The following is a 17,385-nucleotide window of genomic DNA, read 5'->3' as shown; positions in this document are numbered from 1 at the left end:
GTTACACTCACATTAATTATTAATAATTCAAACTCACATTTTTATAATTACGTTTTCACTCTAACATCTTCCTGATTTATTCTAAGTCCAAACATTCAGTCACGAGCTATTTAAAAGTGGCCACGTTTACTTTTTAAAAAAACTAGGTGTGAAAGTATGGGTACAGAGTGCAGAAAATATGGATCAAATCAGGGTTCGGGAGTAATACACTGAAAAAAAAAGGAACAAGACACAACCACTGAACTACTGTTCCCGGGTCTTTTTTTGTCAAAGCCCCTGAATACTTGAAATACTACCAAGATAAACAGCAGAAAATGACTAACTAGGATGGGGCTATGGTGAACGACAAACACGGCAAGACAAAAAACAAGAAACGAGTTCAATCTATGGCTGAGATGGACACTGTAGAAAGTGAAGTTAATGACGAGGGAGACATTTTGGCTAGCGCTGGGGCTAATGCTAGCAAAAATGATGAAATGGATGAGGACAACAAAGTTAAACTGAGGGCAAAAAAGGAAACTGTACATATCCTGTTATGTGAAGCACTTAGGTAAACCTCTAAACATCAGTTCTTCTTTGAACACAAGCCCAGAAACAACTTCTGTAGATTCAGCAACTGTGGCACTCTTCAACAGAAGGGAGTGACACAACTAATGTTCCTGTAGTCTTCCATGGAGCCAGGTGTCTTTAACCCACCTCCTCCATCCCTGTCTACATCTCTCACACAAGACTCAATAGAGAAGATTATGGAAGGCATCTTAGAAAAGCAGCAGCAGCCTGAGGGAAAAAGGCAGACAAAGAGTAACCTTGCCTGTAGTTAGCCCGAGTCCCAATATGAGACAGTTGGAGCCTCCATCCACTATAGTATTTCTATTGTTCAAAGAAGGTGCATCAAAGTTAAACTGCTAAGGGAATGATAACCCTAAAATACCCCTTTGTTCAGACAGAGGGAACTGGATGCTACCAAGAAGAGGGTGGAGAAAAAGAGGAAAAGGCCAGAATCCCAACAAACAGGCCGCCTCTGCAGATTCTGTGACATGGACCTGGAACAGGGACCAAATAGCCCACACATTCATATGGGCTTCCCTGAAGTGGCAGGGAAATACATCTACTGCCCTTCAAAAGTGTACTCTCTATACAGAGATAAAGGCATGGCCAAGGAGATGGCCTGGAAGAATTTGAGGAGTCTCTCGTCTATGAAGCAGAGAGACATAAATGGGTGGAAGAAAAAAGGAAATGAGGAAGAAACGGTTGATACTGTACATGAGAAAATTTTGTCCTAGTTGTGTTTCTTTTGTTTATAGAAATAAAAACAGATTGTAAATATAAAACCAAATATTTAATCAATCTCTGTTTCCCTCTCTAGAGAAAACATAACATTTGGTTTTGTTTTACAAGATAAGAATGATGTGTTGTAACATTATTTTGTGTATCAGCAAATTTTTTCATACACACAAAAAATGACACTCCCCTAAGTAAGTTATTTTCTTTTACAAAGTTAAAATCTTAATGCTGGTTAATACTTTAACTTGTATTTTGAACGTACCCACCGGAAGTGTCAGTACGTCTCGTTATGTTGTGATGCACTTCTTGAGATCGGCCGTTAGAGGCCAGTAAACCATCGTGATAAAACGCACATGTAAACCCTGGTCCGTTTTATTTTTAATAGCCTGAATTACTTCGTGTGCTCTTGTGTTTTAAAGGTTTCATGGTTTTCGAGGTGAGTGGATGACAACGTGGGTAAACTGCGTGAATGCAGCGCGAATAAAAGCCGGTGGAGATGCTGTGTGGAATGAAGAGGGAAGCTGTCCGTGCAGATGCCTGTTCAAAACACAGCAGACATCAATAATTCGTTTCCAAAATAATTCAGAAGAGCACGATCCCCCTTTGAGTACTTGAACACGTTCATGGACCAAAGCGAGACAGACAAATGTAACCAGGGCGTGTTTCACTGTGATCGGCGGTGATCGATTCTGCACAGGCCTGGTTCGTGTCACACAAGCCTGCAGTTTATTTTAAAGAGGAGTCGACACCATGAATGAAGTGGATTATCTTGATCATAACAGAGCTGAGAGTCTGCAGTTTGAAGAAAAGCCGGACATTAAACCTCCAGATGTTGAACAGCTGCAGGACGCTGATATAAACCAAACCGCTGGTAAGAATAAACACAGCTGGAATGCGAAGAAATCTGCTAACAGCTGATTCGCTGTGGGGCTGGGTGGAGATCACGATCGCACATCTTCTCACGATCTGCTAATCTCAATTTGTAAAAATAACAAAAGTATTTGCTATCAATGACTTTTTGTGTTCTCGGAGTTAAAAAGGCGGAACTCATCTGGGCATCGTGTAGCACCCGGCCGCTTTACACCGCGCACATATGCAAGAAATCTTGTAGTTTTTAAAGTAATTCCTTTTTAAAAACTACCTTTGAGCAAAGAAAAAAAATCTATATAACTTTCAAATGATATAAGGGGCAAACAAGAGATAAATGAAAAAAATAAATACATATATACAAATAAACTTATCTGTTTTAAGGCTTATTGGGTTTTTATGCATTTCACTCCTTCCTTAAAATGTCTGACATTAATCTAAATGGTTTGTTTGGTTACATTAATTAGCAGATATACGCTCATTGGCCACTTTGTTAGGTACAGCTGTTTAATCACTCATTTATACAAATTTTTAATCAGTCAGTCACATGGCAGCATCTCAGTGGTCAAGGCGACCTGCTGTTGAGACTGAGCATCAGAATGAAGGCGAAAGTTGATTTTGGTGACTTTAAACGTGGCATTTTGTAACCGTCGCTCTGACTGAAACATTTTTCAGACCTCCAGTTTTTTGGTTTCCTAAAAGCTCAAAGAAAAAGTACAACCAAATAAAAAAAATGTTCTAAGCATTCAACTCTTTTTTTATTTTTATTTTTTTCTAGGAATTTCATTATAAAAAATAAATATTATTTGTCACCCGTAAAGGAGCTTCTTCAGCTTTTGAATGTTCTTATATAATTTTTCATGATTTTTGCTTTTAGATAGAAAAATATGGACGGTGCTCTCCCTAAAGTTAAGTTTAGTTCATGAAACAAAGATATTTGTGGTATGAAAACATCACAGAGCAACATGCCTTCCCTATGTTTATCATTACATATGGGATTATGGGATAACCACTTTGTGTCTGTACACTTTAACATTCCAAGATTTCATCCTGGATCATGTAATGCAAAGCACCTCTCGCCACTTAATAACAGTAATGATCAGATTTCCCTTTAAACAATAAATGTCCTTCTGCATGCTCATAAATCTGTTTGCAGTGTATCAGGATCTGCTGAGCAAATTAGGTGAGCTGTTACAACATTTTCCAGTTCCAATAGAATATCAGTGTTTACGTTATGCTTCGGATTTATCTCCTGATGGGCTGATACATTCTTGGAGGAAAGTCTTGTGATGGGTACATCACAATTATAGGAGCTAATATATTACTTTTAATTTTGTGTAAAATTTGTAGTCAGGAGTATTTCATGTTTTTGTTGAGGGTCACCAGTTTATTTAAAGGCTACTAAAAAAGTATTAATTTAATTGAGATTTGCTTCTATATGATAATCACAAACATGTCAGCCTATTGCTGAACAAACACTCTGCTGCATATTAAAACAATCAAACTGTCAAAACATTTTATGTTTTTACTTAAATACCCATTCAATCCCACTGGCAACAACTGCCGTTTTAACTGCCTATGACATTTAATTCAACATATTGTGTGTAGGGGAAGTCTAAGGAGTAAAATGCATTCACTCATTTTGCAGGGAAACATTTGGGATTAAATGGGTTAAGTAAATACTTTATATACTGAAAATCAGTGTATTATTTTATCACAGTATAAACATGAAACTGAATGTCTTATACGGCTTCCTTTAGCTTACAGAACTGCAGAACTATTGCTATTCAGTTTGACACGAAGTCATCGGGTATGAAATCAAAGGCTGGCCTGCAGGCATCCCAAAGCTGCTCCAGCTTCTTGGGTTTCCTCCTCCATATTTCCATCTTTGTCCTCAGATGTACTCAATAATATTCACATCAAGAGACTGCTGGCTAAGCCCAAAGAACTTTGAGCTTTTTCACTTTGAGAAACTTCAAAATGGAACCCGAAGTGTAGCAAGGAGCTCCGTCTTGCTGAGAAATTTGACCAAATCATTTTGACCCACGTTCCCCCTGACATCTCCATACTGGATGGCATGCTGAACCACAATCTTTTCATTGTGAAAGCATTGTTGTAACTGAATCATGATGGCATGCGCTTATATCAGATCTTATGCAAAGAAAGAAAGAAAAGGTTTTGGTGTCACAGGTGTGAAAGACCTCCAGGCAGTCTATTAAGCCATCATTATTTTGTCTCTAGCCATTTGAGGTTTTTGTTTTTGCTTCCTTTACTGCTTCATAAGTAATTATATCTAAGCTTTATTTTTACCACATCCCCAAGATAAAGATCTGTGGTTTACCAAAATTTCAATTCAAAAAATGTTATTTATACAGCATCAAATCACAACAACAGTCGCCTCAAGGTGCTTTATATTGTACAATATAAAGCAATAATACATAGAGAAAAACCCAACAACCATATGAATCCCTATGAACAAGGACTTTGGTGACAGTGGGAAGGAAAAACTCCCTTTTAACCGCCGCAACCGGTTGGGGTGAGAGGAGGAAAACAGGACAAAGACATGCTGTGGAAGAGAGCCAGAGATTAATAACAAGTATGATTCAGTGCAGAGAGGTCTATTAACACATAATGAGTTAGAAAGGTGACTGAAGAAGAAACACCCAGTGCATCATGGGAATCCCCCAGCAGCCTACACTTACTGCAGCATAACTAAGGGAGGATTCAGGGATAAGATAAGTTTGAAGCCTAATCTTAAAAGTAAAGATTAAGTCCATCTCCTGAATCCAAACTGGAATCTGGTTCTACAGAAGAGGGGAAAATGAAATTGATAAATGTTTGGTCCAAAGCTTCCATCCACTCATCATGGCCATGAAGTGTCATAGTGAATTTGGTCATTTAACAATTTGTTTGAATACTTCTTTTTCCAGGTAGGTTAGAATTACCATACAGCATACATCTTTAATGATTAAAAAACAACAACAATTATGTGCACAACTTTGAATTTATTTTGGATTTTCTAAGCCACACAGGGTCATACAAGTTGAAATATGTACATTAATATTTGGTTAAATGTCCCTTAGCTAACTGCACCTTGACCAGACTTGTTATCCATCAACAAGCTTCTCACATAATTCAGGCTGGATTTTGACCACTCTTGACCACTCTTCTCAGCAGAATTGTTAGCGTTTATTTAAAATTGTTTGGTTTCCTGGCACAGATCCGAGTGTAAGCATAGTTCACAAAGTTTCAAGTGGATGGATCTCTGGGCTTTGCCCATTCCAGAACCTTAATGTCAGCCTGGTTTATTCATCCCGATGCCAGTTTTGATGTGTTTCAGCCCATTATCCTGTTAGAACGTTAACTGTGTCCCAATTTCAACCATCTAGCTGTTGATTTGAGGTGAAGTTGAAGAATTTGGAGGTAGTCTTCCTTCATTATTCCATTCTGTTGGTGGAATTTAGCACAGGCAGTAAAACAGCCTGATGACAATGAAACTGTCACGCATGAATCACCATGCATGACAGTTGGTACAGTGTTTCTGCAATGCCGTCTATAAATTAAATTAATTCAAATAAATGAAATAAAATTAAACTGTGAACTCTGTTGTTGTTGGGTTTTTTTTTTTTACTTTTAAAAGAACAGCTCAAAGAAATTAAAAATTAAAAGCCCAAAATTACCATGACATTCACACCCATGAGAAGTGGATTTAAACTTCTTACCATTACTGTAATTGTTAGGGTGACTGGTGATGGATAGTGTTTCATTTTTGGTCTCAAAATAATCCCCACTGTAACTTGAATTTCAGATTACATTAACAGCTACTGAAATCAAGGTGAACATATAGAAGCCTACAGTCAGTGATGTACATGTATGTTTCAGTATTCCCCGCAGATGTCCAGCAGATGTTGGTGATTAAAGAAGAGCTACCCTGGACCCCCAGTCTGGACCAGCAGAATCTAGACCACCTCCACATAAAGGAGGAGCATGAAGAGCTGTGGATCGATACAGGGGGAGCGCATCTTGCTGTTAGCACTAAGTGCACATTGTCTTCTATTTCCATGAAGTGTGAAGATGAAAGAGAAGAAAAACCTCAGATTGTACAGCTTCATCAAAGTCAGACTGAAGACAATGCAGAAGCAGAAGCTACAAACAGCAGCTCAGCTACAAATATCAACAATGAAATTGATGAAAAGGATTGTAGAGGACCAGAAATCGCTGGGAACTCTAATCCAAATTTCCATTTCCAACTAAATGCTGTTGAGAAGGCCCCAGACTCTTCTGAAACAGACATTAGTGATGGAGATGATTGGCAGGAGCCTTTGTCTGATGCTGGACCTGCAAACGAAGATGGTGACAGTGGTTGCCCTATACCTAAATCAAACTTGAAAACTCTGAAATCACTGAAAAGCAAGTGTTCTTTTCAGAGAAGGAAGACATGTCATTCATTCAAAAGGCCTTATGGCTGTTTGGCTAATGAGAAATTTAACAGAGTGAAACAAAGTGAATTTTCAAAGATGATAGTCAACACAGGAGAAAAAACATTTACCTGTGGTGTTTGTGCAAAAAGATTTAAACAGAAACAAAATCTGAAGACACATATGAGAGTCCACACAGGTGATAAACCATATAACTGTGATTTTTGTGGAAAAGACTTTAGACATCACTATAGTTTTAAAGTACACATCAGAATCCATACTGGGGAAAAACCGTTTGTTTGTGGCATTTGTGGTGAAAAATTTAGAAAAAAGCAAAATCTCAAACGCCACATGAGGGTTCACACAGGAGAGAAACCATTCAGCTGTGTTGTCTGCGCAAAACGATTTACACAGCAGGGCGTTCTGAAGAGACATATGAGAGTTCACACGAGAGAGAAACCATTTGGCTGCAATCTGTGTAATAAAATGTTTACACAGCAGGGGGTTCTGAAGAGGCACATGAGGGTACACACAGGAGAGAAACCATTCAGCTGTGGTGCATGTGGGAAAAAGTTTGTGCATCAACATGACCTCAAAATACACATCAGAGTCCACACTGGAGAGAAACAGTTCAGCTGTCCTGCATGTGAAAAGCGATTTACTCAGCAGGGAAGCCTCAAGAGACACATGAGGGTGCACACTGGAGAGAAACCATTTGGTTGTAATGTGTGTGGGAAAACTTTTACTCAACAGGGAAGTCTAAATAGGCACACGAGAGGCCACACACAGTAGAAATTGTACTGGGTCTTAGTGCTATTTGAAACAGTTTTAACCAACCAATCTGTGTTCGTTAAACCTGAGATGAGATAAACTTGAGGATTTCTGATTCACAAAGAAAGTTAACTTAAACTGAGTGAGACTCTGTACACTAAACCTACTCACTGACAAGTTTTCTTTAACAAACTGACTCATTTCCTTATTCCAAAAGTTGCTATCAAACCACTTGGTGGAGCAAATGAATTTAGACAAGTTTACATTTTATAAACACTAAAATGCTGATTAGGTGTCAATTCACTATCTTTTTATTTACCATGTTGGCTTTTTAATTTTTCAGTGGTCAATTTGTATGAGTGAAGAAAGTGAATATCTCACTTATTTATTATCAGCTAAGAATTATAGTGGCTTGCAAAAGTATTCGCCCCCCTTGAACTTCCCCACGTTTTGTCACATTACAGCCACAAACATGAATCAATTTCATTGGAATTCCACGTGAAAGACCAACACAAAGTGGTGCACACGTGAGACGCGGAACGAAAATCATACATGATTCCAAACATTCTTTTACAAATAAATAACTGAAAAGTGGGGTGTGCGTAATTATTCAGCCCCCTGAGTCAATACTTTGTAGAACCACCTTTTGCTGCAATTATAGCTCTTCTTTGCAAAACAACTCCAGCTCAGTCAGATTAGATCAGCGGTCTCCAACCTTTTTGGCGCCACGGACCAGTTTATGCCCGACAATATTTTCACGGACCAGCCTTTAAGGTGTCGCGGATAAATACAACAAAATAAAACCAGTACCGGTACCGAAAAAAAGAAGATTTATTCATGACACACTTGAAAAGACCCAGGAAAACAGAGTTAACGATAAAAACGATAACAAAATAACGCTGAAAACCGATAAAAACCCTGAAAACCATACATTTCACACCTGAGCCTCAACTCTCGCGGCCCGGTACCAAACGACTCACGGCCCGGGGGTTGGGGACCGCTGGATTAGATGGACAGCGTTTGTGAACAGCAGTTTTCGGATCTTGCCACAGATTCTCGATTGGATTTAGATCTGGACTTTGACTGGGCCATTCTAACACATGGATATGTTTTGTTTTAAACCATTCCATTGTTGCCCTGGCTTTATGTTTAGGGTCGATGTCCTGCTGGAGGTGAACCTCTGCCCCAGGATTCCAAGATTGCCCTGTATTTGGCTCCATCCATCTTCCCATCAACTCTGACCAGCTTCCCTGTCCCTGCTGAAGAGAAGCACCCCCAGAGCATGATGCTACCACCACCATATCTGACAGTGGGGATGGTGTGTTCAGAGTGATGTGCAGTGTTAGTTTTCCACCACACATAGTGTTTTGCATGTTGGTCTCATCTGACCAGAGCAGCTTCTTCCACATGTTTGCTGTGTCCCCCACATGGCTTGTGGCAAACTGCAAACTGGACTTCTTATGGTTTTCTGTTAACAATGGCTTTCTTTTTGCCACTCTTCCATAAAGGCCAACTTTGTGCAGTGCACGACTAATAGTTGTCCTATGGACAGATTCCCCCACCTGAGCTGTAGATCTCTGCAGCTCGTCCAGAGTCACCATGGGCCTCTTGGCTGCATTTCTGATCAGCGCTCTCCTTGTTCGGCCTTTGAGTTTAGATGGATGGCCTTGTCTTGGTAGGTTTACAGTTGTGCCATACTCCTTCAATTTCTGAGTGTCCCACAGTGCTCCATGGGATGTTCAAGGCTTGGGAAATCTTTTTGTAGCCTAAGCCTAAATTTCTCAATAACTTTATCCCTGACCTGTCTGGTGTGTTCTTTGGATTTCATGGTGTTGTTGCTCCCAATATTCTCTTAGACAATCTCTGAGGCCGTCACAGAGCAGCTGTATTTGTACTGACATTAGATTACACACAGGTGCACTCTATTTAGTCATTAGCACTCATCAGGCAACGTCTATGGGCAACTGACTGCACTCAGACCAAAGGGGGCTGAATAATTACGCACACTCCACTTTGCAGTTATTTATTTGTAAAAAATGTTTGGAATCATGTATGATTTTCATTCCACTTCTCACTTTTACACCACTTTGTTTTGGTCTTTCACATCGAATTCCAATAAAATTGATTCATGTTTGTGGCTGTAATGTGACAAAATGTGGGAAAGTTCAAGGGAGGCGAATACTTTTGCAAGCCACTGTAAATCCATCTTTCTAACTGTGAGAGTCTTTGAATATTAATGCAGGTATCAGACTGTCAGCCAGTTAGTTAAATTAGACTGGAAACAGTGTACATTACTATAGAATCACTGTTTACATCAAAATCACCTGTATAAAGTTTCAAAGTGTTGTCACGTGTACAGAAGAAATAGCATTTCTCTGTGCAATGAAATTCTTCCTTTGCTGTCCACACACCAATGCCAAGTTAGGTAGGGTTGAAGGAGCAAGATAAATAAGGATACAAATAAGACAAGATATTAAGATAAATAACATAAAAAAAATAAGGATAAAAAAATAGTGAAAGATAAATAAGTACAAACAAAATAAGTGAAGACAAGTAAGGTATGCAGATGTCAATGTAAATGGATGTACAAAGGAGCTTAATGTGCAAAATGAACTTAGTGTGCAAAGTGTCCTGATGTGCAAATTGCAGTTGAGGTAGGTCAGATGTTCAGGAATCTGATAGGAGAAGGAGTTGTTGAATCGGGATGTTCTGGATTTCACACTTCTAAACCTTGGTATTGAGAGCAGAAGTGTGAACAGTCCGTGTTGAGGCTGTGTGGGGTCTTTGAGGATGGAGGCAGCTCTCCTCTGGACTCTGTGATGGTAGATGCTCTGCAGAGAGGGCGATCTTCTCTGCAGTTGTTATCACTCTCTGCAGGCGTTTGCAGTCCATAGCAGTACTGCTGCCGTACCACGCAGTAATGCAGCTTGATGGTGTGTTCTCCACAGTGCAGCTGTAGAAGCTGCTGAGGATCTTGGCCAACAAATTAAATTTCCTCAGCCTCCTCAGGAAATACAGCCGCTGCTGAGCCTTCTTGACCAGCTGTGTGGTGTTCAGTGTCCAGGTGAGGTCCTCACTGATGTTTACTGTGTTGTAATCAATCATACTGTTGGAAAGATGTCTGTCACAGCTAGATCTTGGAGAAAATCTCAGTGAACATGAGACTGAAATGACTTAAAACTGTAAAACTGAACAAAATGTGTTGTTAAAGTGACTTTTAAAATCCAGCTGCAAACAGTCTGATTGTAATCTAATTACATTTCATATTGAAGTGTGTCCACAGGTTGGAATTCAGTCATTAATTGACGTAAAATACCAGTTTAAAGTTTCATTATCTGAAATTCAGAGTCGGACCCACCAAGACTGTTGACCCAGAACCAGAACTAGATCAGCAGATCATTTCCCAGTCAGACTATGTTTTTATGGCAGGATGGATCCAAAATGGATCGGGGATTCAGACTGGATCACACCTGGATCTGGTTTGGCTCCGGTCATTGCCTAGTTCATCCCGTCCAGATCTGTTTTTGATTAGTTATCTTGTCAAAAAGTCAATGCAGCTAGCAGCCTGGGCCATGCCTTGTCATGTTTAACTTCTTTGATGGATTTCTTGTTTTCTTTTAATTAAACCTGTACATTGTAAGTTAATAGTTCTTAGTGTGTAAGATGTCTGTGGTGATAAAAATAAAGATGTATTTTTTCAAGCAACATAGCTACAGTTGTCTTTGTTGTTGTTGTTTACAAAGAATACAGAATCAAAAAATGAAAGTCTTAGGTTCAGGTTTTTGACATTTTTATGGTAATTAAATTATTTCCCTTTTTGTTACGGATTAGGTGACTTGAAGTTGAGAGAAAGAATATAATTTTACTAAACAGCACCTGAAACTCTCAAGTTACTTTCTTTTTGTATGTGGATTTAGTCTTTTTGTTTTCTGCTGACAGTAGTCACTAACAAGTTTACTGGTTATCGAGGCGAGCTGCTGGAAATACGCTCTGGTCAGTTGGAGATACTTTTATGTTGCTATATGTATTTTTATCTTTCACACTGCCACCAACCTAATGACCCACATCTTTTCACAATAACCATAGCCAGGCCTGGAGCTAATTGAATAAGAAATAATTTGGTCTTGTTATTGGAAAAAAGTAAATATTCAAAGAGAAAAAAAAGATTTATTTTTTTTAAAAAATGGACTACTCTTTTGTTTCAGTTTTAGAAATTGCATAATTTTTTGATAACTGCTTGTCAAAAGAACTAAACCCTTTCAGTTCTTTAAAAAATTTTTTTTAAAGAAAACATATTCTTCAGTCCAGAAATAAACAAATAACAAATACAGTAGAAGCATGTGCCGTTTCCATAGTGTAGTGGTTATCACGTTCACCTAAGATGTGAAAAGTCCCTGGTCTGAAACCGGGCAGAAACATGCTTCTTTGCTTATGCGTCCTGATACAAAAGTGTCTGACTGCAGGTACTGCTTTATCGTGTGGGGTTGTACTGTTGTTGGGAAACAAAGAAGAGAAAGTAAGTTTGCTTGCGACATTTGTGGTAAAGTACTCAAATCTGGTACAGGGCTTTGGTGTTTTTTGCCTTTGGAAGCTCTTTAAGAATGGAAAAGCACTTTTAGTATTTGGCATTTGGAAGTTAATGACAAACACTAATAGTGCTTTCACAGCTGGAAATAATCATATTTGTTGCAGGTCATGTAGTTATATGTTGAATTTGGAAGGCTTGATTTAAAAAAAAAGTGTTAATTTACTTTCACATTAGATTCTTGTTCAAGCACTTTATGATACAGCAGTTAGCATCAGTGTGCACCATCACCATGTATACAAATTCTTCTGTTGACCACAAGAATATGGAGTCACTGTTGTCCCGTGTCTGTTTTTGTATTCTCTGCAGATGTCCAACAGCTGCTGGTGATCAAAGAAGAGGTTTCCCATGAATGGAGCAACAGTCCGGACCAGAAGGGCCCAGAGCTTCTCTTTAAAAAGGAGGAACAAGATGAACTCAGTAACAGTGAGGTGGGAGAGCCGCTTAATGATCTAACAAAGGCTGATATCATCAGGCTCCAACTCACTGCTGGTCCTGTGAAGACTGAAAACGATGAAGAGAAGCCTAACTCTTTACTTCTCCTTCAGAATCAAATGGGAGAGGCAGAGCCTCCACTTTGCAGCTTAGCTAAACAGATAAAAACAGAAAGTGATGGAGAGGACCGTGAAGGACCTGGACCTGGACTATGGAACCCAGATCCAAATACTGATGAGAAGGCTTCAGACTCTTCTGCGACTGACGTCTCAGATGATGATGATGATGATAGTGACGATGGTGGTGGTGATTGGCAGGAACCTTTGTCAGATTCTGGACCTCCAAATGATGACGGTGAAAATAATCAGGGAGCTCCTACATCAAGTGCAAATGGACTCAAATCTCCAAAAAGCAAGAGGCCTGTTCAGAGGCTCATGACAAGCCATTTAATGGAAACTTCCTCCAGGCATTTGGGAAATGTAGATTCACCCAGACAAGACAGACAATTTATCTGTGGTATTTGCGGAAAACGATTTACACAAAAACAAAATCTTAAGACACATATCCGAATTCACACTGGTGAAAAACCATTTCATTGTGATTTTTGTGGAAAGCGTTTTCGACATCTCTATAGTTTCAAGGCGCACATCAGAATCCACACAGGAGAGAAACCGTTTGTATGTGACATCTGTGGTGAAAGGTTTACACAACAGCAAAATATCAAGAGGCACATCAGGGTTCACACAGGTGAGAAACCATTCGGTTGTGGGGTTTGCACAAAAAGATTTACACAACAGGTGGACCTGAAGAGACATATGAGAGTTCACACAAGAGAAAAACCATTTGGTTGTGATCTTTGCAGTAAAAGATATAACCGGAAAACACAATTAAGTGCACACATGAGAGTTCACACAGGAGAAAAACAGTTTGCTTGCGACATTTGTGGTAAAAGGTTTAACCGGATGGCGCTTGTTAAAGCACACACAAGGGTTCACACAGGAGAGAAACCATATGGCTGTGATATTTGTGGCAAAAGATTTAACAGGAAATCACATCTCAAAGCCCACACAAGAGGCCACACAGGAGAGAAACCACATGGTTGCGATGTCTGTGGCAAAAACTTTGTACATCAGCGCGATCTGAAGATCCACATCAGAGTTCACACCGGAGAGAAACAGTTTAGCTGCACTGTATGTGGGAAGAGATTCACCCATCAGGGAACTCTGACGAGACACATGAGAGTCCACACTGGAGAGAAGCCATTTAGCTGTGGTGTTTGTGGTAAAACGTTTACTCAGAAGGGAAATCTAAACAGACACGTGAAAACCCACACGGAGTAACAGCTTTGAAGGTTCTGTGAATGCACTTACCTGCTAATGAATAAGTTGGACGGATCTTTTTTGTTTGTTTGGTCATTAATTATGTCTGTTCATGCTATTGGGTGCTTTGAAGGATGCCCTGTACTGTATGAAAAAAAATAGAGACTATGGCTGGTGACATTTATAGTAGGGGTGGTACCATGTGCTCAAAGTGATGCAAGCTATATTGTAATTGGGAAATATATTACTTGAATTCCAGATAGCATTTATTTATACATTTTCTATATCCAAGGTACATAACCATGTTTAGTCATAATATTTTTAATAATAATCTATGCTTGAGCATTTTGTTTTTCTGTATAAACCAGAACTCGGTGGGTGGGTGGGTGTGCACCAAAATAAGTTTGGATCAGCATACCACAGTCAAACAGCAGCTATGTGGTGTTGGATAACACAGAACCAGATGGACACATCTACTCCTGATTGCTTTTCTGGTATGGAGTATATCAACTAATGTTATTTAGGTTTTAATTTTGCATTTAATTTCAACTCCTTATTGTATTTAGATTTTGTATTTAATCACTTTCTTTTTTGGTTGCTCTAACAGTAACTTGCCAACTTCTTGATTAATAAAATATTTATTCTTTTTATTCTTCCTCTTGAGCTTTTTACTTGAAGCATGATGTCATCAATTATCATCATTTTTCACAATGCTTATAACCTGTGGCATTGTTGGATAAGCCACATTTACCCAATCTCACAAGCACTTTACCCAAGCTTGGTACTGTTTCCTAACTACATTCATACTCCGATGGATGCATCAGAGAGCGACTTAGGGTTAGTATCTTACCCAAGGATACTTGGCATGCAGACTGGAGAAGCCAAAGATTGAACCACCAACCTTCCGATAGGTAGGTGACCTGCTCTACCTCCTGAGCTACAGCCACACCAGTGGTATGGTTCCTGTAAATTTCAAATATGCAGTAGTGTAGCCACTGGCCTTGATTGCACGTTATTATATACATATTTAAACACACACACACACACACACACACGTAGATATACACATATACATATATATGGACGGCGTCAACACGGGCTGGACGGCATCAACACGTTAACGAGCAAACTGCGCTAATGCAGTAGTTCCCACCAATTGAGCATTGCGTGGCACATCCGACATAGTTTTACTTTTGTCCATGACGCGCTTACCTTCAGGGTCATGCTTCACAAGAAGACCAAAATAGTTCCAAAGGCCAGATCTGAATGAGGGTGGAGGAGGTTCAATTTGCCATGTTGCGACAAGCTTAGCTTCTGTCTTGCTAGCTTGCGCTGCGCTCAGTGGATCTGCGCTCGACAGTGCAACCTAGGCGGAGTAGTCGAACGCAGATCCACTGAGTGCTCAACACAGACAGCATCGTCAGAAGAAAAGTTGACAAAATAAATTAAAAATTTTGTATTGTTCGATACATATGCATACCGAACCGAAAACACTGTATCGAATGGTTCAATATCGATATGAGTATTGTTGCACCCCTAATAAAAATATATACATACATACATGAGAAGCAGGATTATAAATTCAGTTCTGGATTTAACAGGGAACCAATAAAGGGAAGCCAATATGCTCCCTCTTTCTAGTCCCTCTTGCTGCAACATTTTGGATCAACTGAAGGCTTTTCAGGGAGTTTTAGGACATCCTAATGATAACAAATTACACTAGTCGAGCCTAGAATAAATGGTTTAGCTACTTCAGCATCAGTCTGAGACTGTATGTTTCTAATTTTAGAGATGTTGCACAAACGGAAGAAAGCAGTGTTGGTGTGTGTTATCTGGCTTCATGGATAGATAAAGTTGCGTGTCATCTGTGTAGCAGTGAAAATGTATGCTTTGCCTTCTAATGTTACTACCTAGCTTAAGCATGTATAATGTAAACAGAATCTGTCCTAGCCTGGGTCTTCTGGAATCTGCCTATAGTTGGTGATGCTGTGGGATGCAGGTCCAGCCCTAAATGGCTCGAATTGGAGCTTAGCACTGCTATCGAGCACACTGGAGCATCCTTGCCAGCTATCTTATTTTCAAAATCGGTTATTAAAAGTGCATGTGATGACTTTATTCTTTGCAACTCCGTAAAAATATTGAATCAAATTAAGAGAATCTTGAACCTCCCGGTAGTGTCAACTTTTGCCCCGATCTGCCACAATCCTAGCTTTACGCCTAGTACAATGGATGCTGCTTTCAAACAATGGCCTGTCAAAAGGTTAATTGCTATAAAGGATCTTTATATTGACAATCATTTTGCCTCTTTTGCTCAGCTTCAGACAAAGTACAATCTCCCTACAAGTCATTTTTTTCGGTACTTACAAATTAGGAATTATGTCAAGCAAGCATTCTCAAATTTAGATACCATCCCCATACAGCATGTCTTTTACAATATGATGAACGAACCTCCCACCTCAAAACACTTAATTTCTCGGCTTGTCAACCTTTTTTCTTCGGCAGCCCCCTCTTCCATATTAAAGAGGCTTGGACAAGGGACACTGGTTTGGTTATCTCTGACGATCTATGGGCTGAAGTGTTAAGTCGGATAAAACTATGCTCTGTTAACGCCCGGCTTCAGTTAATTCAATTTAAGGTTGTCCATAGACTGCACTATTCCAAAACCAAATTGAACAAGATTTTTCCTAACGTTTCCCCCAAATGTGATAAATGTAAACTTGTGGACGGTACTCTTGGGCATCTTTTTTGGTCCTGTTCTACGCTTACAGCCTTTTGGACTAGTATTTTTAGTTTCTATAGCACTGTTTATGATAGGCAACTGTATCCTGACTGTCTTATGGTGATCCTGGGCTGCTCCGGCGACTCCTTGGCACTTCCCTTTGCTGTTCAACAGGCCCTCATGTTTGGTATGGTGATTGCCAAACGTTTGATTCTGGGGGAGTGGAAATCCGCCTCCCCTCCCTGCTTCAAGAGGTGGCTCGAGGAGATGGTCTCCTGTCTATACCTGGAAGAAATTCGGTTCTCTACGTCTGATTCCATGGAGAAGTTCAGGAAGATATGGGGGCCCTTTATAGACCACATTAAGAAGGACAGTCCACGCCCTGGGTCCTGACCACATTGTTTTAACTGCTTTCATTCTGAGCTGTTGCCCATAACTGTTTTTGCATGATTGTTATCAGCTCCTCCTAGCGATCTTTGGATTTGATCTTGTGGATTGGACTCACTAGATTGTGAGTTGTTTGACATGTATACCACTTGCTTTGTTTGCTTCTCTGCTGTTTTTAATAAGTGCTGGCCTTGTACCCTGTTGTGTGGTTTGTTGCTCTGTTTTTTTTTGTTTGTTTCTTTGTTTTTTTTGGTTGTTGTCTTTATTGTCTGTGTTCTTCTGTCCCGCTGTTTGTGAATGTGTAAAAAAATCTTGAAACTTGCATAAATAAATACATAAAAAAAAAAAAAAAAAGAATCTGTCCTAGCACTGAACCCTGTGGAATTCCATAATTAACCTTAATTAGAGGACTGTTAGGATTAAAATGATTAAATAAAGCTGTTTTTATGATTTCCTATAAACACACTGCGATGTGCTCATTAAAGTGTTGGTGCTCCATGTTATGAAGGTCAGAAGCTTCATTCAGCGCCATGACTAGGGATGGGTATCGAAAACCGGTTCTTGTTGAGAACCGGTTCCCACTGTTTCAATTCCTTGGAA

At 39.5% G+C, this 17,385-nt stretch overlaps 1 protein-coding gene across 2 annotated transcripts; it reads left to right on the top strand.

Moving 5' to 3' along the window:
• Positions 1-1,544: 1,544 nt before the first annotated feature.
• On the top strand, positions 1,545-16,183 carry LOC309712266 (uncharacterized protein). 2 transcript variants are annotated; one of them, XM_082542927.1, is made up of 2 exons: positions 1,545-2,155; positions 12,235-16,183. In XM_082542927.1, the coding sequence occupies exons 1-2, from the start codon at positions 2,035-2,037 to the stop codon at positions 13,698-13,700; spliced, it is 1,587 nt and encodes a 528-aa protein (XP_082399053.1). In that variant the 5' UTR covers positions 1,545-2,034; the 3' UTR covers positions 13,701-16,183. The 2 variants fall into 2 exon arrangements, 1 of the variants encoding a protein (XP_082399053.1); XR_014278226.1 differs by lacking the exon at positions 12,235-16,183 and adding an exon at positions 6,034-11,045 and having other exon boundaries at positions 2,065-2,155.
• Positions 16,184-17,385: the final 1,202 nt, after the last annotated feature.

This window comes from Aulonocara stuartgranti (assembly GCF_965226115.1).
Source record: "Aulonocara stuartgranti genome assembly, chromosome: 8".
In the NCBI taxonomy this organism is placed as follows: domain Eukaryota; kingdom Metazoa; phylum Chordata; class Actinopteri; order Cichliformes; family Cichlidae; genus Aulonocara; species Aulonocara stuartgranti.
The sequence above is the reverse complement of the archived record's forward strand: the minus strand, read 5'-3'. Positions and strand labels throughout refer to the sequence as shown.